Genomic DNA, 27,591 nt, shown 5'->3' on the forward strand with positions numbered 1-27,591 from the left:
TCAAGGACATTCTCATGGAAGAAGGCGGAGTGATGTCACTCGGCTGCCAGCCTGTTCTGTGATTGGACCATGTGACTGATAGTTTTGAGAAAGTGGGAAAAAGTTTAATTAGGTGTAAACCATGGGAGACCTTAGAGTTGATTTTCACCAGATATGTGTCAATATGATAATTCCAAATAGGAGTATTCTTTGAGGAATCTATATGCCTTGGAGTCCTGCTTGCTATGGATTTATTACTTGGAACTCTGACAATTATGACTCTGTAACTCTATCATCAAATGATACATAGTTCAAAATTTGTGGAAGACCACTCTTATTCTGTTAATTGTTTCCTCTGCATATAATTTTAACATACTACCACATGCTGATTTTTTATCATTATTATTGTTATTTGCAGTGAATGTCCATGTATTTCATTCTTTACTTCATAATGGCTCCTGCTTCTGATAAATGGTCTTTGGTCCACACTGCTTCTGTAAGAAGGAGTTCATCTTTGTAGCTGTGTCCAGTGGCGGATTAAGGCTCACTGATGCCCTAAGCACTGACAAATCTTGGTGCCCCCTCTCCTTTGTACATATTCTACAAACGAAGCCATTTTTTTTTCTTTCTCAACTTTGTGGTGCCCACTTTGGGCCTGGTGCCCTAGGCACATGCTTAGTTTGCTTAATGGTTAATACACCACTGGCTATGTCACAAAGAGCTAGGGTACTTTTAAAAAATCTAAAAACCTCTTTCTGGCAACATCTTCTGTTCCAGATGAAAAGAGCAGGGGTGTTAGGGAAAAGAATTACATCAGCTTTAAGAGCTCATAAATTTATAGATTAGTTCTATAATGGACAAAGCAGTCTTTATGAACAGAGACTGAGAAATCGCCCAAGAAACATATCCTGAAGTGATATAAATGAATGCAACAGGTTAGTTGCTGCACAAAATGTCATTTCAAATGGTACTTATTTCTGTAGGACTGATATGGGCAACAATGTAGTGTTGTTGTGTACATTGTACATTGTGTACAATGTAGTGTACTCCTTATTTAGAAGAGTAAAAACAGCATGGTGCCAGTTGTGACAGCTTTCTTCTTCCCTTTCTGTTCATAGAATAGTTAGTTCCAGACCCTAAAAGATAAAAAAGCCAGTAAAACTGGGGTTAGCTTGCCGGTTTTTCCTCCTCCATGGGGTAATTAGTTCTAGGATTATGCAAACAGTTGGGGTTGGGGATTCATCATTTGGTCTCCTTCCTAATGAGAAAGGAAAGGAAGGAAACCTAATGAACAATTAAAGGAAAGGGACTGTCTTTATTGGATGAGTTTAGAGTCAGAGTTTAAATCTGAGAGTGGGGCTTTCTATTTTTGTGTGTGTGCTTTTTTCTTTATTTTCTGTACCTTTTATTTCTTTTTTTTTCCAGTTTGTATTAGTTTTTATTACTGTAATCTTTCATAAAATTCCTATAGAAAAAGAATAAGTACACATTCAATATTTAAAATATATTGTTGGAGGCAGTGGTGGGATTCAGCCAGTTCGCACCACTTCGGGAGAACCGGTTATTAACTTTTTGAGCAATTTGATGAACTGGTTGTTGGAAGAAATCTTTAGGGCAGAGAACCGGTTGTTAAATTATTTGAATCCCACCACTGGTCGGAGGTATAAGAGATATTTTACTTCTTTTAATTCCATACCCAATCCAGGCATGGGTTTATTTAATATCTTGGATCTTCAAGTTTCAGAAGCAAAGCAATGAGAAGCAAATAATTATTATTATGACGGTTGGTTGCACACTCAGCCAGTTGGTTAGACTGGATTTGTAATTTTTATCCACTATTGATGTTCTTCCCATCCTAGGGGAAACAGATGCTGTTTAATAATATCAAAGGTATTGTTGCAGGATATAAGCAGTTCCAAGTAAAGCTGGCTTTTGCAATTGACTGATGGTAATTTTGTCAATGCCGATAATGTCCAAGTAGTGCTCCATATATTTTGGGAGTCCATCCAAGGCTCATATTACTTTGGTATTGATACTATTTCTGCTTTATTTTGCCATAGTTGTTTTATTTGCAGGTCTTTGAATTTTGTGTTTTATCCAGTTCTTTCTCTTCTCTTCTGACTATCTCCAGGTATAATTATATACACTATCCAGATACCCCCCTTTTATGATAATCTGGGGGTTATGTGGCAGATGTCTGTCTGTTTGAATTATTATGATTATTATTTTGTTAATAATTTAATAAAGTTAAGCAAAGAAATATATACTCCTATTTTAGGTTTAATACACCTAAGCAAAAACAATATCAACAATAACCAAATCCCTCAAACTCTAGAAAAACAAACAAGGGAAATTATGGCCCTTGTCATTTAGTTGAGGGCATCAAATAATTGTTCTGCCTTTTGCAGCTCTCTAGTATCCAATAAATCAAATCAAATCAAATCAAATCAAATCAAATCAAATCAAAGCAAAGCAAAGCAAAGCAAAGCAAAGCAAAGCAAAGCAAAAGCAAAAGCAAAAGCAAAAGCAAAAGCAAAAGCAAAAGCAAAGCAAAGCTTTGTACTTTCCAATGTACCCCCATGCTTTCTGAGAAACTTAGTAGTTGTAATTCCAGCACATATGATTGAGAGTGGTCTAAATAATTACTTGACATTGAGTTGGGTTCATAAAGAATTTTCAATTTGTAACCCCTAATGTCTTCATGATATGAAATCTGGCCATCCAATGTAATGCTTTAGATTTACATGGAGGATCAATATGTTGCTGAGTTAATTCAGTTGTAAAAGTGGAGCTGTTCCCAGGTAGCAGAGGGACACAGCTATATTGGCTGAGCAAAAGCTAAGTGAAAGCAAAGAAGGGTGGGAGGGGGGATGGGAGAGGGATCCTGGACTGCTCTGCAGAAACACACTATAAACAGATGGACAGTGACAAGAGATGAAAGGGCAACTGTTGCCATCCAAAATGCCATAGTTATCTTGAGTTCCTGCCTGAACAATCCAAGCTAGCAAGCAAACCTGCTGTGGTACAAGAGGGCAAAGGAACATAGTGCTATGATCTGGTGGAAGAAGAATCCATAATATTAAGACTCTGTAAAATGAAACTCGAAACTCTGAGTTGCAGCATATTCCAAGGGAGAGGGAGGATCTTAACCCTCAATAAACAGTATTTTTATCTTACATGTTAAAAATATACAGTGTATGCATGTTATGCAGTCCATGATTATATAACAGAGAAGGGGACACTATCTTTTAAGATAGGATTGCACATCCATATATTTTTATAAGGGTGTCCATATTACAAAACAAAACTGTGGCATAATTCATTAGGACTTACTTTGTTTTTTAAAAAAATCATAAAAGGTCGTTGTTACTAATCAACTGATTAACCATTAACCTAAACTTTATAAATATCAGATATTATATCTTAGAATTAAAGTGTATGATTTGAAAGAAATGTATGAAATAGAAATAAAACTGACATGTAACTACTGATAGATATATCAATATTTTATGTATTTCTAATGCCTCTTAATAAAAACATTTCTGTTTCATGAATGGAATGGAAGTGCAATTATACTTGTTGGGATTTTGTAATTGTTCACTAGCCTAAATGTTAATCATGGTAGCATTGTGATCATTGTTTCCAGTTACTCAATAGTAGTCACATATTGGATAACATCATGGGGATTCTTTAGGATTAAGTTCTCCCTTGGTTAAATTTGTGGCTAATCAGGGAATAGTCATTTAGAATATGAACAAATTTTGTCTTTTTCTTACAAGCTGAAGAATCCAATTCAATGTTATTTTATTACAGGCTTTAGCCAGCAAATAAAACAAAACACAAGAAAAAAACACTGAATAGTTTTTTTACAGCAATTAATCTTATTTTCCATTATGGATTCCCTGCTGGAATCTTTATGCTAAATAACTTTGCAACATTGTACTTTGCCTGAAAAAAACTTACCAGCAAGCAGAAAAAGTGGGGATTAAGTGGGGATTGCTGCTACAATGGGTGCAGTATTGTATAAAATTTATAGTGTGAAAAACATCTGCAATCAATTCTATCTCTTATGAACCACAGGCATACTGCATTGTGATATTTGTCCCTGTAACAACAACAAATGGAGGTTGCTACAGCAATCCCAAGTAAAGATCATCTTTGTAAAGCTGGTGAAAAGAACTGTCCTGCTTCCAAACAATTCTGGGTATTCTTAACCCAAACAAAATTGTGTAGCAACCTCAAGAAGTCTCAAACTGAGCTCATTCTTAACTACTCATGCATTTTCTTTCTATTACTACCTTGAAAACAGTTTGCAGGACAAAGGGTTTTCAGTATTCCTGCTTTTGATCCGAGGACCTGATATCACAACAGGTTTGGATAACTTGAACGTTAACCTTCACATCTTTGCTTCTGAATTAAATCCAATTCTGATTCTATAGTTTTCTGCTATTTCCTTGGTCTGTTTTTCCCTTAGTTCGGTCTATGTATTTGCTAGTCCATGATAAAAGTGTTAAAATAATCTCTATGGCTCAGGATTATTCCTGATGCCCAGCTGATTTGGATGTAATCCATGTGCTCACAGCTTCTTTGGCTTTCCTAATGCCCTGATTCCCATCATTGATGCATATCCTCCTCCTCCCACCTCCACCCATCCATCACTTCCTTGCTCTTCTGGTTGGTCCCATCCATTCTCATCCCTATTACTGGGCATCTCCGCTTGTTGTGCGGATGACTTTCCGTCCATTCCCAGCATATGCCTGTTACTCCATCCCCACCCTTAGCGTTTTGGATTTGGACTTGCCGAGACCCAGCCTCCAAATTTTGGTCCGATGCATCGCCCTGTGATTCCCCAAATCACCGTCCGCCTGTTCCGACTCGGGGAGGAGTGGGGTGGGGTGGGGGTGGGGACTCCTCTGCCTTTGAAAAGAGCCTTTGGGAGGCGCTAGGACCCAACCTTCCGGCGGTCCAGCTTGACTCAGGCGGGCAGTCTGTGACGTGGTTTACCGACCGGCTAGCAGGCGCTGCTCCGGAGCTACAGGCGCTAAATCGCCCCAGGACAGGAGCCGCCACAGCCAGCAGCGCGCACCGCGACCGGCCGACCGTCTGAGCCTGCAACTGGAACCCCGGCTCGGCCGTCGCCGCCACAAGTCAGGACAAGGGTGCGGCGCGATTCCCTGGTAGCTACTCGCAAGAGGAGATGCTCGGTTTGGTATCCTCAGGGTGGAGAGGGGTGGGTGGGTGCGTGGGTGGGTTGGAGGGCCAGGTCGGGATGTCGCCCAGCCGGTCTCGCAGGTGGCACCAGCGCGCGAAACCCATCCCCTCCCCTCCCCTCCCCTCCCGCGTGCGCCTCAGGCCATTGCGGGCTATTTGCCGGCGCCTACAGGTGGGGAGCAGCCGGCGTACGTGCTGACCGCCGCGTGGGCGCGCATGAGTATTAAGCGCTGGGTGGAAACCGAGGAGAGCGGTGGGACCCCGCGCGCAACTCGCTGATTCCCTCGAAGAGCTCTCGGCAACGCCGAGGGATGCTGAGCGGAGAAAGGTGGGAAGCGGCGGCCCCCAGAACAGGCGGGAGGAAGAGTTGGGGGGGGGGCATTCGGGGAAGAGCTTGTGGGGCTCCCTGTGCGTCTAGAGCGCTCAGTGGTGTCCGAGTCCTCTCCAGCATCTCGGTTTCCCGCCTCGGGGCCCCTCGCCCTCATGTCCCAAGTCCTAATCGTCTTCGGGACTCCCGATGGGCTCGCCCTGCCTCCTACTAGCAAGGGGGGTCGTAGCCACGCCGAGGTGATTCTCTCCGCCGGATCAGTCCATTCTCTTCTCTTCTCTTCTCTTCTCTTCTCTTCTCTTCTCTTCTCTTCTCTTCTCTTCTCTTCTCTTGCTTCCCGCGCGCATCCTTGGCCCGGGGAACGTGCTCTGGGGAAGAGGCGCTCTCAGCTCTTCCCCTATTCTTTCTGCTTTTTTTTTTTTTTTCCCCCTCTCCCTCGGCTTTTCCTGCGAGTTAGACCGGCCCAGGAAGAGCTTTCCACGGGTAGACGCCTGAGTGAGCCCACCGGTGGCCCCCGGGGATCGCTAAAAGGAGACGGTGGAAGTGAGGGGTGGGGGGTGGGGTGAGACAATTGGGCACGTGGCCAAGGCCTGGATTGTCTCCTATTCTGAATGATCCCTCTTGGGAAATGTCTTTGTCTCAGAAGGCATTTCATGGTGCTGTGCCTTCCAGTTTAAAGGGTGGCACTGGAAAAGGTTCCTTGCCTTTATGGACTTTTTTTTTTGACTTTGGGGATGGATCCTACCACAATAGTCAAAGGTTGAGAATCTCCCGCAACTGGATCTTTGTGTTTGGAGAAGTTTCCTTTTACCTATGTCTTTTTAATGGTTAAAACCCCCTTTTTTCTTGAGTTAATTTATCCCTATGAACTTTACTTTTCTATTTTAATGTCCTGTATTCTCTTTATTGCTGATTGCCCTTTCCATCCAGTAATCAAGTTCCAGTTACTGGCTTTTTCTAATCCAGTGGATGTTGTTGTTTTACATAACTAGGTCATATGCGTAATACTGAAATACCAGGAAGGAAAATGTCTAAATCTCACAGACAAAATTAATACACTTACATGTCACCTATATCTCTAGGCTAAGTTAATTTCTTATCAACTGGCTTATGTTATTGAGATATTTATCCTATCTTGTGTGGAATTGATATTTAAATATAAAGTCTAACAATGGAGGTGGTATTTATTAGTAAGTATTTGTCACATTAGATTTTAGCTTTACACTAACACTAATTAGTTGGTTTGCAGCCAAATCCTCTGACATATGCTCACTTAGAAATCAAATAAGTTTGATGAGCATTTCCAAATAATTATTTAAAGGTTGCAAAAGTGCTATTCGAAATGCAATGCTGAACATAATTTTGAGAAAATAGACATATTTCTGGAGAGTTTCGGAATGTTTAAGATCATTATTTGTCAATAACTTTGGAAGTTTTTCTTTCTAAATTGTGAGTAGTAGATCATATGCACTATTCTAATAATAATGGAAGTGGAGAAGAATTATGACCATATATTACGATTGGTACTGGTGTTTCTTTCAGTGGCATGAAGCCTGAAATCATGGGTTTGGATCTTTTCAGTTTCTATCTCCCTTGACACTGTCTGTTCTTTCTGAAGGGTAAATTCTCAAGATGTACAGCTGCACAATTTATGACTCAGTCTAAAGTCCTGTTCTGCTCTGAGGGCTGCCAGTAAAGTGACACCCTCAACAGTTCTCTAGTGGTATTCAGTTCTCCCCATGAATTTCTTTTGGATCAGGCAAATGGTTTTACACGTGAGTAACTGCAATACCTATGAAACACAATCCACTAAATCCAGGATGATCACTGACCTGCAGGTCTTAATTTACATTTGCACCCAGAGCAGTTAATGGTGACTATGAAATGAGCCTGTTACTATCATATTGTGGCCACAGGGATTTAATTTTTAATCTGCAGACCCGATAGCTTTTTAAAAAATAATATGACATATACAGCCCAGGTTCTGACATACCAATTGTTTTATTTTTATTTTTTTAATGTTTTAAATATCTTATTGCAAACCCAGCAAAATAAGGAATTGCTTTCTAGCTAATCTAATGCATCTGTCTGTTCCCTGATAGCAACTACTGGAACCTTTTAAACTTGCTACAGACCCTCTCTCTCTCTCTCTCTCTCTCTCTCTCTCTCTCTCTCTCTCTCTCTCTCTCCCTCCCTCCCTCCCTCCCTCCCTCCCTCCCTCTCTCTCTCTCTCTCTCTCTCTGTCTATTATAGTAGAAAAACCTGCAGGAATTATTCAGAAAGACTAAGCTTCTAAATTTGAGGATCATATGGTGATCTTGCAGCTCAAATGTCTTAGAATTTTGAGTATAATATGTGCATGCATAGTGTGTGTGCTGAGAAATGATACTGCTTTTTTTATTGGATAACCTTTGTAGATTCCTATTATTAGTTTTCAGCCATTCTAGAAGAAGGATCAGAAATGGCAGTTGGAATAGGGCAACTGGATAAAGTGCCAATATGATAAGAAAACTCTTATAATGGGCTAGACTCTGCATTTCATACTCAAGCTCTTTAACAAGGTTGGGAAGGGACACGGGTACACAGAACACATAGTACATAGTACATATCATACTGTGGTTCCAGTTCCAGCCAGATTTTAATGTGGCTTAATCATTCAATCACAGATAACGTTGACTTTTAATTAGGCTGTCCTCCCATTCCCTTAATTAGAACCTATCAAAAATAAATTAGAATTAAACCAGCTTACCGATTGCTGTTTACTATAGACTGAAACTCCAGAGCTGTGAAGGGTTTTTATATATGCCAAAATGTTACACTGGCCTACTGGTTATTAACATTCCATGGTAATTCCAGAGTTAATATTTGGTAAGTTAATATTTGTTTATGCCCTCATCACTCTCTCCCTACTCTCCATCTGTTAATTCTGATAGGCACTGCCTTTCTGCATAACAAGAAATAAGAAATTTGGTTCTTGCTTCACATCAACTTTCAACACATTCTCTAGTCTTCTCTGCTTCCTCTCTGTGATATGCATTATCAGTACTTAGATGATCAAAATATATTTTCTTTATCAGCTTAACTGGAAACCTATTAGATGAGTCATTATCTCTCTGGAATATATTATCTAAGTCCTTTTGTTTGCTGCCAATATAATGTTGGTGGGGATCCCTGACACTGGGGAGAACATTTAAAAACCACTGAGAAAACTGTTTTCAGAACAGGATTTTTTTATTACAGTGCATATATATATTTAAATGCTTTTTGAAAATTTAGAATGGCAATATTATCCATCTGTCTGTCCATGCATTTCACCCCTCAATATTTTTTATGGTAATTTCTTTGGTATTTGTGTTAAAATTACTACATTTCCTGCAATGGTTTGAGTAGAGGGAAGTTGTTGCAGAGCAGGACCAGTGAAAGCAGGGAAGAAAAGGTAATAGGGGAACCATGGGCTTGCTTCAAAGGAGAAGTGGGGTATTTAAAAAGCAACAACACTGATACTAGCTGCAGTATCAGAAAGGAAACAATTTCTGCCTAAATGATAAAAGTGGCAGAGTTGAATGTTTTGGTGAACTTTCTCCTAAAATAATCAAATGTCTTTCTTCTCAAAAAGACTTCAGTTTGAAGTCTGTTACTAGAATAGAAGCTGATTCTGTTAGTCCGAAAATGAAATACATGAACTAAGAATAAAATTGTCAAGATAATGTCAGATAAAACAGTACCCAATGTCAAGCTAAAGTGGAAAGGCTGTTGTCATGAAACTAGACTTTGATCAGAAGACCCCAATACAAATATGTTCATAAATCATAGTCACAAGCCTCCCTCTCAGTTTTTTATTTCTCATTCTAAAGAAGCCTGAACCCAAGGTCAAAGGTGGGTTTGGTCCACTTGGTCCATCAATTTGCATATCATCACAGCATCCTTGCCCTACTCCCTGTATCTCCCAGTCACATCTACACAGAAAATGTGGCTCCCAGCCAGCAAAAGATGGTTGTTCATTCCTGCATAACTATTTTCAGCCCCTGGGAGATCTCCCTGCTTGAGAATTTGGGGAGAGCAGTAACAGCAACGCTGAGCTTGTTGATCGAAAGGTCGGCAGTTCAGTGGTTCGAATCCCTAGTGCCGTGTAATGGGGTGAGCTCCTGTTACTCGTCCAGCTTCTGCTAACCTAGCAGTTCGAAAGCATGTAAAAAATGCAAGTAGAAAAATAGGGACCACCTTTGGTGGGAAGATAACAGTGTTCCGTGTGCCTTTGGCGTTTGGTCCTGATGGCCACATGACCATGGAGAAGTCTTCGGACAGTGCTAGCTCTTCGGCTTTGAAATGGAGATGAGCACCACCCCCTAGAGTCGGGAACTAGCACATATGTTTGAGGGGAACCTTTATCTTTTATGCCTTGCAAGAGACTTACAGTACAAGAGTGAGAATTAACTTCCTATTCTTGTATATATGCCTACTTTGGTGGTCAAGATAGATAGATGATAAAAAGATAGATAGATAGATAGATAGATAGATAGATAGATAGATAGACGAACGGTGTGCAAATTTCCTGCATATGTATATCCTGCTCTCTCCATTTCAGAGTTTCCTGTTGTCTTTTTATAGTGGTATTACACATTTTTCATTTCATTTTCATTTTATTAAATTTGTATACCGCCCTACTCCCGAAGGACTCAGGGCGGTGAACAGCCATAAAATAAAACATATAGATACAAAATTTAAAATAGAGATAAAACTAATTAAATAAATTTGGCTGAACCATTTTAAAACCCCAATAATTTAAAACCAAATTTAAAATTCCATTTAAAAGAAGAAAAGTTTAGGTCAGGCCGGCTTGATGGAATAAGAACGTCTTAAGCGCGCGGCGGAAGGTACGCAGATCCGGAAGGTACACAGATAGTGCTTATGTTTTTAACAAGTTGCTTGGAGTTTGTTTTAATTTTTGCTAATAAAGTAATCATGGTAATTCTAACAAAATACTGCATCTATATTGTATACATTGAACTTTTCTGCAATAAAATTTTCTTCCTTAAGAAGACTTTGTATTTACTATATCTGTCTTTCTAAATCTTTTATATAGATGCTCTTTCCTTTTGCATCTTCTAAAAGGTTATTGATTGTACAAGCAGCTTAGAAGGATGAGAAAATTCACAATTTTTGCCTGACAATGGAAACCTTTGATTGAAAGAGCTAGAATTTGCAAAGGCACATTAGAACTTATTTTGGCAGACAGTTCTAGAGGTGTGAGGAAATAAAAGGCAGAAGTGTTTTAAGTGAGAGGAAATCTAAGAACGTGCAAGCAGGCAAATTTGGTTGATGAATTTAGATCCACTTTGAAAGCATTTATTCTCAATAGAACAAACAGGGACTTACAACACTATGTTGCAGTGTTCCTGTATCTTCTAACAGGGCCAGAAGCATAAGCTTATAGATGTTACTGTTCAATTTGTAAGAGGAAACATTAAAAACCTAAAACTTTTTCCTGCTGTATTTTATAACTCTAAAGAGCTTAGATTTCAGGGCTGCCTTTCAAGCCACTGATTTGGGGTGCCATTAAAGTGCATTTAATGTTTATTGTTATATTCCTTCTGTGAGCACAGGATGAATCACTGGGAGGGGGGCATCTATCTCAGGTGCCAATGTGGGTAGCAAATTTGGGGGATGTGTTTCTTTGATGTATGCATTTGCATGTTTCTTTTGGGAAGAGGGAAGGGATCTGAAGTGAGAGATTTATGTTGGCTGTTAACATCCAACCCAGATGTGTGCAAATTGTTCTTTGCTATATGTTGGAGAGTAGGGTTTATGATAAAGCATAATGAAGAGAACAATCCTTTCCTTTGAAGTGTCTCTTAAGTGATATAGGAAGATACAAACAAGTTGTAGTCTTTTCTTTTTTTTTAATATAAATTTTATTAAAGATAAACAAACAAAAACATACATACATACAATACATAACATAGACAAACTATACATTAAAATCAAGTCTTACAACTTGAGCCTTAAGAAAATAGAAAGTTACTCCGGTATTTTATATTTATATATATCTACATCCTTCATTATATAATGATATTTTAAGATTATTTTCTTAATTTTGGTTTTCTTTGTTGATATTCCCTTCCTAAGTTGTAGTCTTTTCTGATGCTAACCAACTGAGAAGCTTCAGCTTCCAAGACACCATAGATGGTGCTGAGCTGGACTCTTTCCAATCTTTCTCAACTCCCCTTTTCAAAAACATGGATTAACATTCTCAATATCTCATGATTCCACTTTGCCACAAATCTTCTCCTTAATTGGCCACTTTACTTTTTTATTTTTTAAAAAATTCTGAACCCAAATAGGAAGCAACATTTAGAGAATATGGGCTGATCTTGAAATAGGCAAACAGAGTTGAGCCTGGTTAATACTTGGATGGGAGACATTCAGGAAATCCCAGAGCTGCAGACTAATTTAGAACATTGAAAAAAAATGCCACAAATGACTTGAAATGGTTTTATTGCCAAATAAACTACTTGGAATCGTCAACTTAATGACCACAAGTTGTGTTTGGCTTGAGGGAGTCTTCACTTTTTAAATATATTTCTGATAATTTTCTTTCTTGAATTTTTAATTTATACTCTGTAAAGAAGTAGTAATTATAACTTGTGAATCCTCTGTAATATTGAATAGAATTCTACATAATTGCTATAATTTCTAATGTTATAGTATGCTGTTTAAACATTAAAAAGGGTCTTTGTTTCCAAGAGTATTTAGTATAAGCAGGAAGAAGAAGGTAAATTGTTTCTGTTGAGGAACATATTTGCATACTGCAACTATTGTATGAGACAAATAGCCAGAGTATTTCCATCTTTGGAAAGAGTATGTCTGCAGCAGTTCTTATGATTTATGGATAAAGTATATAAGGTGACAGGGTCAAGCACACCCCTGAAACTCCCACAACTGAGTCAACATTGACTGAATGCCTCATCCATTGCTATTGTTCCTTTCTTTATTTCTAAGCAACAGTTGAGAGCATAAACACACTTTTGAGCCTGCTCTTTTATTTGAGGAGAAAGGTAACTTAAAATGATTGTAAAATGGTTATTTATATGTACGTATATAGTAGGACAGAGCTGTATGAATATTTTAGAGTAAGCACTGGTGACTGCCCTGAATGGGTGCAACAATTTCTAGTCCAATTGTGATTAAATACATAGGTGTCAAAAGATACCGTTCATCACATTATAGTTTTCTGCCTAAAAAGTAGTGTTTGTATGTGAAAAAACCATGTTTTTAAGATTGTAGTGTGTTTTATAATTATAATAGGAAAGGAAAACAGTATATTAAAATATCTCTTTTGACAGAGTTGGGCAGATTTGAGGTTAATTGAGTCTATTTTGTTTTTTGTCACTAGGCTCTAAATTCAAGCCTGGTGCAAAAAAAATATTTACAATGCAAGCATTCTGAGTTTAAAAGTTTCTTTTCCAGCCCTTCTACTAAAGCATATCTCATTTCTCTTGAGTTTTCTTAATTCTAGCAGTAACATTTAGATTGGGTGGGGAAAGATAATCTTCTTACTTTTAAACCGAGGAAAGTCAGAAATCTTGTAATTACAAACTGCCATGGGATCTTTTATAGAAAGGCAAATGAAATGATGGGATAGCCGCCGGTTGTACGAATCGGGCGCATTTCCAGTTTGAAGGGTTGTGAACTTCTGATTTGGAGGGATTTGAGGACCCAGATTGTTGGGGGCAATATGCTGACTCTGTAAACCGCGTAGAGAGAAAGCTGTAAAGCATCAGGAAGCGGTATATAAGACTCTAAAGTGCTATTGCTGTTGCTATTTGGGACACTCTTAAGACGCTTCCTTTATAAAAAGCCTTCTGCCCTGGTGAACTGCCCTCCCCCTTCGTCAGGGGCGAGTTTAGCTCCTCTCTCTCTCTCTCTCTCGTAGCCGTGGGGTAGCGTTTGTCACAATGGGTTGGTTTCCCCTCTCGTTACAAGCGGAGCAACTGCTAAGCACAAAAAGAGATTAATAACGCGGTTGGTTGAACCATCAGCCAGATATGACCAAAGACGCGAATCTGCCTGTTGGAATAGGGCATCTGCGGGAAATACCCGCTTCTTTCATTCACGGACGAGGTTCTGTGAAGGGTCCCATTAAATTCCGTTTCTCAACTGCTCTCCGGAGATCCCTTAGGGAGAGCGAGGGAACAAGGCAACCTTTTCTTGTGAATTTCGGAGTACAGGGAGGCCGTCCTGAAGACGGAACTCTTAAAATACCGTATCCCTGCAAAGGATGGCTGCGGTCAGTGGCTTTTATTTTGTTTATTTTTTTGCTCGCTTCGTTTCTTGAAGCGTAACTTCTCCAGTGTGGCTCCAGTGTTACTCCTCCTGCGACTTTTCCAGCTGGCTTTCGCGCTCAATGGGCTAGCGCATGTCAATTTGGTATTTTGGGGTGGGTTTTTTGTTTTATTTTTTTGCCTGCAAAGGGCTATATCTGCGCTTGCTTGTCCTTCAGGCGGAGCTTGGCCAGGAAGGCGGCGGGGGAGGGGGGAGCCAGTTCGCCTCTCTTTTTTCTCCGCTGTAAGGTATTCCCCGCCTCCAGCACGAGGCGAGCGCGTGTATTTTATCCAGAATTAGGACAACCGAGGTGGGGGTGCAACAGCTCGTCTGGCATGTCCTTCTTTGTTGGCAGCCAATGGGCAGCCGTCCCTCCCTTTTGTTACGCCTGCGCGCTTGGAGGGGGGGTGTCTGTGGGCTCAGGGAGATAGCAGCGCAAGTGGCTTAGTCTTCTCTTAAAATCAAAATTAGGTGAGCCGACCGGTCACCGAATGGGGCGGTGCACAAAAACATGGCAACAAATGATTGCCATGAGCCACAATCAGTTCTCTGTTTCCCGCCCTGGAGATGCTGTGGCAACAATAACATAATGGTGTCCATCCATCCTTCAGGTAGCGAGAAATGTGGTATTTTCGTCTCTACTGCCAACGCCTGCCTTGCCCCGTTTCCTTTCCTCACTAGATTTATAAATGTTATCCAATCACCAAGGCGGGGATCTAGCCACAGCCCAGATGACTAAGTTAACACAGCAGGGAGAGTTGCAGGTAAATGGCTAGAGAGGAATCTTGTTTCTAGTTGCTGCCAGGCACTGTATTCCAATTTCATCTGATTTGCCTTAATGGGCGGCAAAACCTTACAGATATTACTGTAATCACTCTAAAACTGTTTTTGACAGTGGCTAAGAAGGGAGAATGTCCTTGTCTATCACTTAAAAATGCAGGTAACCATAGAATGAACAAGATCAAGCAACACTTACAATCAACCATCCAGCTCTGACATTAAAAGGCATTAATGTTTTTCAGGAACAATGTGATAAATTTTACCTGTCTGAGAAAACTGGAGAGAAAAAAAATCAACAAAGTATTCTTTACCACTGAATAGGCCCTCTTGCGGTTGCCTTGCCTCTAAAGTCAGGTTTACAGAGTCTTACACAGCTGGGCTTCCCCAAATGATCCAAGAAGGTTTTAGATGCAGCCACATGTTTATGTGCCCAGATAGAAGAGAAAGGCGAGCTGAGAATCTGATTAGAGAATTCCAGAGTTACAATTAGTATTCTGCGATGAGCCCTAGAATAAGCTAGAAATAAGTGGAACTGCTTTTTGCAGTTAGCACCTGTTAAGCAAGTAGCTGCACTGTCATCACCTTCAAGCGCTCGTCAGGTAGTCTTATATAAATTGTGGGTCTGCCCCCATTCAGTGATTTAAATTAAGTAGACTGAAATACTGTATGCATGGAGAAGTGAGCAGTGGAAATATTTTTTACTGGAATCCCACTTTTGTAGCACCAAATTGTGCCTGAGGGTTGCCTTCTGTTGTGAATCTATTTACTTCTCCCCAGTGGTCAGGTATAGTCCAAGAGAAGCATTGCATTGCACTGTATAGTAAATTCTGAATATTAATCAGCAGTAAAAAGGTTAGTGCAATTTTAAGCTGTATGAACAGAAATATAAGTTCCAAATCACAGAAAATAAAATTTCCCCTTCACTTTGCATAAGTCAGATCCTGCCTCAAGTATTTAAGAGTCAACTTCATGGGCATGAAATCTTAGAAAAATGAGGGCAAATTAAAATGGGTTGGGTGAAGAAGAGCAGCAAAGATTGGACCAATGTCCAAACCCCTTGAATAGTGGTGGGAAAGTGCCCTTTCAACTTAACTCTTACAATTTTAAAGATCTAAAGACCTGCCTTTCTTTGCAGATCGTTTTATAATAAATAGCAGAAATCTAAACTAGATTTCACGGGAATCCTAGCGGGCTGGGCCTCTTAGAGACAGAGAAATAGACGATCAGATGACAGAATGTTTGGATGAAGGAATTGCCTTAAATCATTTCATGTGGTACAATGTATCAAATTCATGGTGATTTCAAAGTCACGACAGTGGCATTTGGAGCAGAATTTTATGAATGCGATTTTGAAAGGAAGCTTATCACAAGTAGATAATTAATTTGATCATGAATATCAAGTATTATGTGTGCAATATACTAATGGCATTTCTGCTGGAGTTGGCATAAAGTGGAACGGTTGCAGGTTAGGAATGAACAGCTGGCTGACAGCAGCTTTCTGCCTGGATGGATATGTTCCCATGGGAACAGAAACAGCTGAGGTCCTCCAATGCAATGCATGTTTTCACTAAGGGGGAGAGCATTTTCATAAAGTTCACCATGACTTATGAGGTGCTTTTACTTGTCCTCAGTAGATCTGTCTAGAAATATCAAATAGACCAAGAGACAGATGAAGTCATAAGATTTCCTCTCCCTGGGGAAACCTATCAATATCAGATAGCACTTTCATTTTTGCTGTAAAGATTAAACTCTTATTAGATCATTGTTGAAACAGATCTTGAGGCTGCAACTATTGGAAATACAATTTTATTTATTTATCTATTTATGCAATTTATCCCGCCCTCAATCCAGAGGCATTTTAGGCAATTTACAGGTAGCTTAAAATGCAGCAATACAACAATAAACAGTAATAAATAACAAAAATAATGTATTAATACATTAAAATAATATAGGTGTCAGTAGATCCACAGCTAATTGATGACTGGTCACTAACAGCTTAATTAGGCATATGATACATGTGAGAAAGTCAGTGGTTTTTTTTCCTGGGAAACATGTTCTCTTGTCTAAAACAGCAGACATGTCTTAATAAAGCCAAGACCTCAAGCAAGGCATTAGATGTTTGCTTACTTATTAGAGCATTGTTCAACTCCTTGTAGCAGTGAAAAGGGACTTAATACAACCCTTTACTAGCCTTTTAATAGCTTTAATTGTCCTACTTTGGCCAACTGGCAGGCAAATGCTAGCTAGACCAGAGCAATACATTCTGTTGGGTTGTAAAGAGATGAACTTAAATTACCTTTGTTGGTAAAAATACCAATGTGAATTCAGAGTGTCAGGAAATGACAGCCTTTTGCAGGAAGGAGTGACTTCTTTGTATATTGCTTAAGAGCTTGCAGAATGAAAGGAAGGATGTGCTGCATCACCTTCATGCAATAAAACTATTTCCAGTACGTAACCGAAATGTGAGCATCTTTTATAGGGAAAGGGGACTTTGATTAGAATATGACTATTTGTATACTCTTTATTTATCAATCAATGCCTCAATTGCTGAAGCAACTCTCACTGGTAAATAAAAGGCAAGTTAAGATTAAAAACAGAAACATAGTACCATAGTATACGTAACAGATACATGAGACTGTTGGGGAATAATCAAGCTGGGTTACAAATCACTCTGCCCTGGTGCCTGGTGGAAAAGTTAGGTTGTTGTGGCTTTTCTGAAGGCCAGCAGGAATGGGGCTATATCACTTCCAAAGGAATGCTATTCCACAGGTATTTCGACCATTTTAAATTGTGAAAAAGCCACTGTGATTCAAATGGGAGCTAAGAACCTGGGAATCCAGGCTCAAATTCCCACCCAGAGATAAGGCTTCAACTGGGATGAGTTATGGCAACGACAAGATCTCATTGCTTTCATTGGGCTGATAAAAACAGCCTTGCACCATAAGGTCCACCCCTTTGGAAATGTTCCAGTGAATGTAGAAAAAGAGATTGGCTTGCGGCATAATGCAGTGACGCTGTTTTTGTCAGTCTGGCAGTTCCACTGAAAAAGAGTACAGTACCTTCAGTTTTCTAGAGAAAAATATGAAATTAAAAACATACTAAATTAAGCAGAATGTCTGCTTTTGAATATTTTCAGATTGTTGAAAGTTGCTTGCTGTTTGTGTGTTTGGCAAGAGACAGAAGCTCAAAGCCTCTTGGCCATGTTGAATCAATTGCCATTTTCTTCAGGTAGGCCTTTTATATGCCAGTTGTTGCTTGAATGTTTGCTTCATGCCCCATCTCGATGTGATTTAGGCACATTTCTTATCACTGAATCTCTTAATGGTGTTTCAAGAGATGATGAAGGAAAAGTGTTTTCCTTCTGAAAGGGCAGTGTACAGCAATAGATTGGCTTTAGTAGGCTTTGCCAAATTTATTTCTGGAGCTTGAACATAAATTGTTCTTTCTAAGTGGTTCAGGGTGAAGCCTAAATGTCACAGAGCGGGCTCTGAATAATAGGATATTCAGTCCTCAGCTGTCTAGACAGCAAGTTGGCTCCACCTCTGATTTTGTTCGTGTCTTGGATAAAATATTTATTGCCAAAATCAAGCAACAGGAACAATATATGTTGTGGTAATCAAAATATTTATAAGAAGCCGCTTGCATCAGTTTTTGACTAGCAGCTTCTGTACAATAGATGAACACATTTCTTAGCATGTATACTCTCTAGCCATGGAGTGCATGATTCTTTGAATTGAGAATGTTGGTTCTGTAGAAAAGAAAGTAAATGACCTAGGAAACAAAGGGTCCTTCTTACTCACTTGGTACTTTAAACTTGATTCCAGGAATTGATGCTTGGACCTGTGACCAATAAGCCAGTGGCTCTTTGTGGGCTGCAATTTCTAATAATAAAAATTTTGGGCTTCTGATAATTTTAATCAGCAGAGAAATATCATCCTATCTCTTTCTCATACATACACACATTTGTTAAATATACATACATACCCTACACACGTACGCACACAAACACACACAGGGATACCTTGGTACTCATCATTAATTGGTTCCAAGAAGTGCAATGAGTACCAAATAATTTTTTCTCATAAGGAATAATATAGTGAGTCATAAAGCAGCTGACAAGTTCTAGTTTGCGTGTTGAGTATCAAACAAACAATGAATATTAGAACCCAATTCAATGAGTTTCAAAGTACCAAGATGCCACTATATATATATTTAAAACTAATAAAATGTGAATCATGAATTAGATACAACCTGTATCAGTCTCTTGTTTTAAAGAAAGTTCTTGCAACAAACTCTTTTGTCTTATCTACATTTCCTGGTTTTGACCTGCAAATCTTGTGTAGAGTGTGTGTGCACTATGTACCACAGCTGTACAAATATATATGATTGAAAAAAAGCTTGTGTGATAACCGGACAGATGTACAGTTATGAGCCTTCTAGCTAAGAAAAAGCTAATTGGCTTTTCTACGATAAATCCCTTTTATGTAGTTTACTGTACAAAGTATACTTTTAACTGCATAATATTTTCTTTTTTCCTGATGGACTATATATATTTTCTACAAATTATGTCTTAGGAAACTCATAAAATCTCATCATGGGAGCTGTGGCGATTGATGACAGTCCATCTGGAGTTAAAGCCCCAGATGGTGGCTGGGGCTGGGCTGTACTCTTTGGGTGCTTTGTCATCACTGGATTCTCCTATGCCTTTCCGAAGGCCATGAGTGTCTTCTTCAAGGAACTTATCCGGGAGTTTCATGTTGGATATAGTGACACAGCATGGATTTCCTCTATTTTGTTGGCTATGCTTTATGGAACAGGTAAGCAGCTAGGAAATCAAAGACACATCTCATTTTTTTAGAGTATTCTCCTCTAAATCATTGTAATGATTATAATAATAAAAATTGGCCAGCATCGGAAAGCTTAGATAAGTTAATACAGGTAGTTGAGATATGAATTAACAAGGCCTCTTCAATTGTCATGCAGAAGAGATTGCAGAAAAAGTGAAACTAATGAAACCTCAGAAGCAGAAACCACTATTTTATCAAACTTTGGAAGACATTATATTTAACTGTATTGCAACGGATCTATTATCAGCAATACTTTTAATATGGTAATTACGAATGTATATATTATCTGATTCTCTATTTACTTAGTAGATTGTAAAGAAATTTGCAAGGTATGTTTGCTGATCCTGCATACTAGTAGTCCTTGACTTATAAACATTCAGTGACTATTTGAAATAGGAATTGCATTGAAAAAAGTGATTTACAACCAGTCCTGGACCTCACACTTATGACCCATTGCAGCATCCCTGATCATATGATCAAAATTTGACTGCATAATTCACTTAACAACTGCAGTCATTTGTTTAAGAACTGTGGCAAAAATGGTTATAAAATTGGATGGAACTCGCTTAACTGCCTTGCTCAGCAATGGAAATTCTAGTCCCAATTCTGGTTGTATGTTGAGAACTCCGTGGCATTTATAGTGTCCATATTTTCTTAGAAAAAATTAAGGACAAAGCTGAAAAAGGGGCAAAGCTGAAAGAGGTTCATAAGGATAAAAAATGGTTTATGATTAAAATTTTGCTTTGCAAAGAAAAATTCAAGAGCAATAAAATAAATAAGAAATAACAAAGGAGAGCTTTCTGAAATAAAGGACATATGGTCACTGTATACAGACTAGAATGGAGTATAGGCTTTTCCCAGCATGGAATCCGGGGGGTGGGGGGGTGGGTGGAGGAGGGGGACGAGGGAAACCACCTTTGTCAAGTGAATAGCAATAGCAATAGCACTTAGGCTTATATGCCATTTCACAGTGCTTTACCACCCTCTCTAAGTAGTTTGCAGAGTCAGCCTATTGCCCCCATTATTCTGGATCCTCATTTTACTGACCTCAGAAGGATGGAAGGCTGAGTCAACCTGAATCCTCCAGCATCAACTGTAGACCCAGATGTATTCTTGCCAAGCTGATAAAGGCTGGAGAAGAAATACAAAATGCCACCATTATTCTGGGCATGTTACATCACATGCATTATTCTGGGCATGTTAAGCACCTGTTTATTTTCTTCAGGTCCCCTATGCAGTGTGTGTGTCAATCGGTTCGGCTGCCGTCCTGTAATGTTGGCCGGAGGCTTCTTTGCCTCAGCTGGGATGATCATTGCTTCCTTCTCCACTAATATCATTCAGATCTATCTATCTGCTGGTGTCATTACTGGTAAGTAATAGCAAATGTCTTTAATATACCAGCAAGCAAAGGGTTAATTTAGCAATGTATAGTGATGGCATGTAATCCCAAAGATGCTTTTTCAAGAGGCAACTGGACTTTCTGGTTTTTCTTTGAAGACGGTTCGCTTTGAAATGTCTTCAAAGAAAAACCAGAAAGTCCCGTTGCCTCTTGAAAAAGCACCTTTGGGACAGCCATGACCTGGGTGACTGAGAATCTCCATGGACATGATGGCATGGGAAAGAAAGAAAGGAAGGCTGTATAGCCTCCTCTTTGATGTTCTCCTTTTGAATGTGCAGGGAGACATATTTGCAGCAGAACTCCTAAATGCATATCATGGTGATCCTAACATGTTTTTATACGAAGCAGCTTCTCCCTTCCACACAACCTTCCCATTTCCCCATCTTCCAAAGCAATCCTTGGTAACATCCATTCTTCAGGCCTTGCTCTCCTTCCTTCAAGCATGCAGTAGGGCCAGATGCACAAGAGCTTTGATCTGCCTGAGCAGTGTTTCTCTTTCTTTCTTCAAATACCTATATGGGGTGTCTCTTGTTTTTGTTTTTCTAAATTGGAATGTTAATTTTAAGACAGACACCAAAGGAACTTACATTACCATTTCCATAAAAACAAAAACCAATAATTTGTGCATCCTCTGTGCAGTTAAACTGTTGTGGTCCCGCCCTCTGAGCCTATCTCATCGGAGGAAGAAAGCTCCGAACATGAGGAAGACGAGTCAGCCAGGCCTCCCTCTCCAGGCCCCTCCCCTCTGGCACTGTCTCAGGTGCCGGCTGAGGGAGAGGAGATTAGCCAGGAGCCAGGTGTCTCGAATGAGAACGAAGGAGAGCCGTTATTCCTGGATGCACGCCAACAAAGGCGTGATAAACGGTTGGAGCAGCTAAGGATGCGTGCTAGGGATTAGAACTGAGTCACTGGACCACACCCCAGAGACTATATAAGAGAGAGTGGTGGCTGGTAAAACTCCGTGACGAACAAAAACGAACTTTGGCTAGTCACTTGAACAACGTCTGAAGCTGCCGAAAGGAATATTGTTTTGCTGGACTATTTGCAATGCGTATGTAATTTTATGTTATCTGTTGCAGTAAAAGCTCTTGGCAGACGGTGATTATATTGCTGCCAAGTTTGAGATAATGACCTGTGTGCGTGCCAAGTACTTTCTTAACCCTCGGCTGGCTGTGTTTGTGTGTGTGTGTGGACGGGGACAGATCATAAACATATTCTACTCTTGTTTTAAACACTGAACTTGATTAGTGTTTTAAATTGTGTCCTTTCTTTTTTCCTAGGACTGGGCCTGGCCCTTAATTTCCAGCCATCCCTTATCATGCTGAATCGCTACTTTAGCAAAAAACGGCCTTTGGCCAATGGGTTGGCTGCAGCTGGAAGCCCTGTGTTCCTCTGTGCTCTTTCCCCCCTGGGGCAGGTACTGCAGCATGAATATGGATGGCGAGGGGGATTTCTCATCTTGGGGGGATTGCTTTTGAACTGCTGTGTTTGTGGAGCTCTGATGAGACCTTTGGAAAGTCCAAAAAAACAGGAAGCTGTGAAACCAATTGAGGAACGCAAGAAAAAGCTATTGGATTTTACCGTTTTCAGAGATACCGGCTTTATAATCTATACAGTGGCTGCATCCATTATGGTGCTAGGCTTATTTGTGCCTCCAGTTTTTGTAGTCAGTTATGCTAAGGATCTGAAGTATGAGGACACCAAATCCGCTTTTCTTCTGACAATTCTTGGCTGCGTGGATATTTTTGCTCGACCTCTTTGTGGAATACTGGCTGGATTGAAGTGGGTTAGGCCCCGCTGTGTCTATTTCTTCAGTTTTGCTATGTTTTTTAATGGTTTCACTGATCTCATGGGCTCCCTTTCTTCCGATTATGGTGGCCTGGTGGTGTTCTGCATCTTCTTTGGCATTTCCTATGGAATGGTTGGTGCTCTTCAGTTTGAAGTTCTCATGGCTATTGTTGGTACACAGAGGTTTTCAAGTGCCATTGGCTTAGTTCTTTTGGCTGAGGCAGTGGCTGTTCTAATTGGCCCACCTTCAGCAGGTAAGTACTCCAGTTAATTAACAAGGTCAGTTGTGGAAAGATAGGAAAAAAAAAAAAAAAGATGAACCGAGGGAAGGAATAAGAACTCTGAAACTCCCACCCAGTGGTTTTGTTACCCTCTTTTCTATTTTCCCTGCTGTTGTCTGAGAATTAGAGGTCAATTTGCTATTCTGTTTTCTTACATGCAGATTAACATAATTGAAGGCCAAAAGCAGGAGAATTTATTCATTAAATTTCTATAGCCACCCCCCGCCCCCCCATCTCAGTCAGTGACTCTGGGCTGCTTACCATTTAATTTATCTTAGAGATGGGATACAAATGGAGGATTGTTTCAATTCAAGCCTCAAAGTAAAGAGCTAAAGAAAAAAAAGAACAAAAGGGTGGCAAGATGTGGATCGGGTGGGTCCATCTCCTAATTAGAATAGTAGGCAATTTGGTGTGCGTGTGTGTGTCTGTGTGTGAAATGAAGTAATTTTCCACAACTTTTATTCTAAATTATATGACCAAGGAAAATAATACTGTACCTTCAAACCTACTAGAGCAGAAGCAGATGCAAAAGCAAAAGCAGAGAGAGGAGCAGGGGTCAAAGTGCGTAAACTAAATGTAATTTGTGTGCAGCCTATTCAAATAAGCCGTCTTAATGCATTGAAAATGAAGAACTCAAGAAAAAGCTAAATCATAGAATTTAAAGAAATACTTCTCCTTTCCCAAATAGACCATAAAAACATCATTCTGTAATGTTCTGTTTTATATGACAATATAGCCTAAAGAGAATTGTTTCAAGTTGAGGTTTTTCAATTTGTAAGTCAATGATTTCCATGTATATTACATATTAGCATATACAAGCTAGGTTCATGCTGTCACCATTGCTTCTTTATTCCTCTCCCTCCCATTAACATTTTCACTAAAATCGTATCATTAGATTATCCAACAAGTTTCTCCCAAACGTATTCACTTCAGCTTTCTAAAATGATTAAAAATGCAATAACTCTAGATTTAACTGAATATGCTGTTAAAAGATATGAATTTTCTATTTCAGGCAAACTCCTGGATGCAACTCACAAGTACATGTATGTTTTTATTTTGGCTGGTATTGAAGTCGTTACCTCCTCTGTGGTGCTGGCTTTAGGAAATATCTTCTGCATCAAAAAACCTGCAGAAACAGACCAAAATCATGCTGACAGAGAAGGGTTAAATCAACTACCGGGAGAATCCAAAGTGGACTCTATTGAAGTGGAACGTTTTCTGAAAGATGAAAAAAATGGAAAAGTTGTAACCAACCCAGAAACATGTGTGTGAATGTTATCAGAAATGAATGCCAAACATTTAGAGAAAGATTCAGAAACTTTTAATATTTGTATTTATTTTGGTAACAAGCTTTGCTTAGGATTGGGCCATTATGTTTGGGAACTAGAGATCAACAAGCTCATGCAATCACTTCTTGGAAGCTGATTTGTTAAGAAACTTTTCTCCCTGTTTTAAAAGAAGGATTGATCTTCAAGTTAATTTGCTTGGGCATAACTACTGCTGTAAACTAACCCATGGCCTTCTAAACACACATAGGGATCCAGCTTTGCACTACCAGAAAACATTATCTGGGATGGAAGTATTTTAGTTAGAAGAATGAATGTGTAAATGTTCCTGTAATGCAGATGACATACTTACTGTTTTTGCATCTATAGAACCTCAAAGTATCTTCCATGACTGTGTCTGATTTAGAGAGAATAATTACCAAGAGATCAACCCTATTTTTAATCTTATAGGATGCTGAATTTTAAATAATTTTGGTTTCACCAATATATTTTTATGTATTTATATTGTTTTCATCATCTTTTTTTACTTTAAAAATTATACATGCAGAAGAAAGTTATTGTGACGTTCCTGGGGGAAAAATCAAACAACTATTCTCAAATGGAGGTCAAAACAGAATGAACTGTGATTAGTTTTCATACGACAACAGACTGAAGAGCTATTTCAGTCTCTCTAATTGCCTGCTGATTTTCAACTTTAACTGCAGGCTCTTATGAACATGCCTTACATTAATGATTTGTAAAACTTTCTATGACCCAGGAACAGCAGATGGATGTGTTAGCTGTCAACATTTGTGTAGTGACAGAGGAGTATATATCTTTTTGTCTAGCCGTATTTTTATAAAGTAGAAAAAAATATTTCTAAACATTTTATCATGCCCATTATATAAATCACAAGGGATTAATGGAGTTGGCAGTTTTGATGACTTGAAGGAAATAATGTGAGGAAATAATGTAGTGTAGAAGTAAAAGATTCTTTTTGTTACCCAAAGTCTTCTAAGAAACATTCATACTACAACCTATGCCTTCTGTTGCTTGGGGTAGTGGAAGCTGGCCCCACAATGTTGCATTAGGGGGCAAAAGTGGCTAAGATTTCTTCACAAGCAAAGAATTCATGAAATCCCTCTATTCTGAAGGACACCAGTGGAAGCAAAGTTATTATTCATGTTTTATGTTAATTAAATGTGTTGATTGTCCATTTATCCCAATGAAGACGGACTTTTTCTGCTCTTCTGAACAGTTCTTTAAAGTGACCTATTGACTTGGAAGGCTAATTGTGGTATTCCATAGCTAAGCTGCAAAATTCCATATGCTCCCTAGAGAGCTGTTAGGTTTTTGTATCTCTTTGCTACCATCCAGTGGATATTTGAGTCTTTCAAAAGAATTTCCAGAGAACAGCAGGTTCTTAGTCCTAAATGAATTAGAGAGAGAAGTTAGAAGTTTCCTGAAGATGGGTTCCAGCATGAGTCCGAAAGCTCGGAAGATATAATTTCTGGTCCTGGTGACCGACCCAGATTGGATACTGCAACATTATCCTGGGACACGTATATTCGCCTTCATTCGCTAAATGAATTACTTTCTCTAGATAAATTAGTCAAATTAGTTTTATGCATTACTTGAGTTATATACTAGATATATACCATTTATTGTCAGATGCCAATATAAGATCCCTACCATGATTTAGATGAGGATTACAGGTGCTCCAGGCAAGCAAATTTGACTGCTTGGCCAACCCAGTATTATACCAACTAGGCAGGGAGAGCAGCTTGGCAAAAATATTTGTGCCCTAGTTCCTGGCATAGAATTGGATATTTCCAGTCTTACAGCAATTTGAGATTATGTCTTTCAACCCCAATCAATCTGGTCACAAAATAGCGGGTCCCATTATCTGGAGAATGGCATGTTGTCCACCATTTTTGTCTATCATACACATGTGAAAGAATCTATGCTGTAAAGGGAAATTTGTTTGTAATAGTCCAGTCAACACTGTGACCTTCAAAAGTTATGCAATTATGATTCCCAGTCAGCAAAGTTGATTCTGGAAATTCTAATTTCAACACAACTGGAGGGAACCAAATGGGGAAAGACTGGTTTACTAGTTCACTAATGTCAGGAGACAAATGTGCTAATATCTTCATGTTTACCTGGGAATACTGGAAATGATTAGTGGTAGAATTTTGTCAGTTTCTCTACCGGCAGACAATTTGTTTAAAATAATTTCTTATATTTCTTTTTAACTTGCATCTTAAATCCAAATTCTTACTTCTTATGTGGTTACCAAAGATAAAATATTTTTCTTTTAAGATATTTTGGTAAAATTAAAATACCAAACAGAAATACTGACAGATCTGGCCAATTTCTGTCATAATATTTAACCCAAAGATTAAATTTGCTTACTATTTCATACTGTTACTTTTGGTAGAAACTTTATTTTTTTGTGTGTATTTAGTAGCAAGGGCATATGGTCAAAGCCTGGCAGAATTATAATATGGAATTCGATCAATATTTGCTTACAAAGATTGGAAATATAAATCAACCTATTTTTTTATCAAATAAAATGTTATGGTTCAGTGTTAGCAGCTTATAGTCAACTCAGATGATGCTAAAATGCTGCAATAATATTATCAAGTAAATACCATTGTAATGTATTTGAGTCTTGACAATCAACCTAAGGTTGTTAAGTTATGGCATTTAGTATGATGACATTAACATATGCCATCACTTCCTCCTCCTCCTGGCCTTGGACAACTATGTTCAAGGTAGCAAAATGTTATTTAGGTTGGATAATTATTGCACTGCTTTCAAAGGCAATTCAAAAAATTTCTGGCCTCAGAAAGTTTCCCAAGAATTGCAACAAATGGGTCATGATGCAGGTCACCCACCTCGTTTAACAAAAACAAAACATTATTGTGCCCTTTTTCATATACTTGGATGTAGTGAGAAATGAATGTTTGATGTCTATCTCCATGTAATTAAATTAAACCCAATTTAAAAGGTGTGAGTCTCAGGTCTTTCAATTTTATTTTTCTGTGTTTTTTTGTGTACCCTATTTGTTTGAGAAAGTGCTGCTAATTCACCGGTGGAAGGATTTTAGCATTCCCCTGCTCCCGCAATGAATGAGAAATTCTACATGGCTTGTATTTCCATGCACATAGCACTGGATCTATGTGCCTAGATTTTCTGTAGTAATCAAAAACATTAATACAGGCCCTGTGTTAAAGGATTTTAAAAATATTTTAAAAGACTTTTATGTGTTTTTATCTGATTGGAGCAGGGATGGTAATTAAATCAAATATGGAACAGAACTTCATTAGCAACAAACTGACCTTGTTTCTTTTAACACTTGCTACTGAAAATTTTTTAACTCATTGGT

At 39.0% G+C, this 27,591-nt stretch overlaps 1 protein-coding gene across 4 annotated transcripts; it reads left to right on the forward strand.

Annotated features, from left to right (window-relative positions):
* The first annotated feature begins 4,928 nt into the window (after positions 1-4,928).
* On the forward strand, positions 4,929-27,212 carry SLC16A3 (solute carrier family 16 member 3). Of its 4 annotated transcripts, none has more exons than XM_034412940.3 (5): positions 4,929-5,156; positions 19,195-19,437; positions 20,693-20,836; positions 22,147-22,908; positions 23,948-27,212. In XM_034412940.3, exons 2-5 carry the CDS (start codon positions 19,215-19,217, stop codon positions 24,205-24,207), a joined length of 1,389 nt encoding a protein of 462 aa, XP_034268831.2. In that variant the 5' UTR covers positions 4,929-5,156; positions 19,195-19,214; the 3' UTR covers positions 24,208-27,212. The 4 variants fall into 4 exon arrangements, with proteins under 4 accessions (XP_034268831.2, XP_034268834.2, XP_034268832.2 ...); XM_034412943.3 differs by having other exon boundaries at positions 4,931-5,138; XM_034412941.3 differs by lacking the exon at positions 4,929-5,156 and adding an exon at positions 5,413-5,518.
* Positions 27,213-27,591: the final 379 nt, after the last annotated feature.

This window comes from Pantherophis guttatus, chromosome 2 (genome assembly GCF_059756535.1).
Source record: "Pantherophis guttatus breed Tessera chromosome 2, ASM5975653v1, whole genome shotgun sequence".
In the NCBI taxonomy this organism is placed as follows: Eukaryota; Metazoa; Chordata; class Lepidosauria; order Squamata; family Colubridae; genus Pantherophis; species Pantherophis guttatus.

Bases quoted from the DNA above. Each gene is read 5' to 3' on its own strand.
- SLC16A3 (XM_034412940.3), top strand. From the start codon at position 19,215: ATGGGAGCTGTGGCGATTGATGACAGTCCATCTGGAGTTAAAGCCCCA. The intron at 19,438-20,692 runs GTAAGCAGCTAG...TATTTTCTTCAG, and splicing joins GGCTATGCTTTATGGAACAG to GTCCCCTATGCAGTGTGTGT. The intron at 22,909-23,947 runs GTAAGTACTCCA...TTTCTATTTCAG, and splicing joins AATTGGCCCACCTTCAGCAG to GCAAACTCCTGGATGCAACT.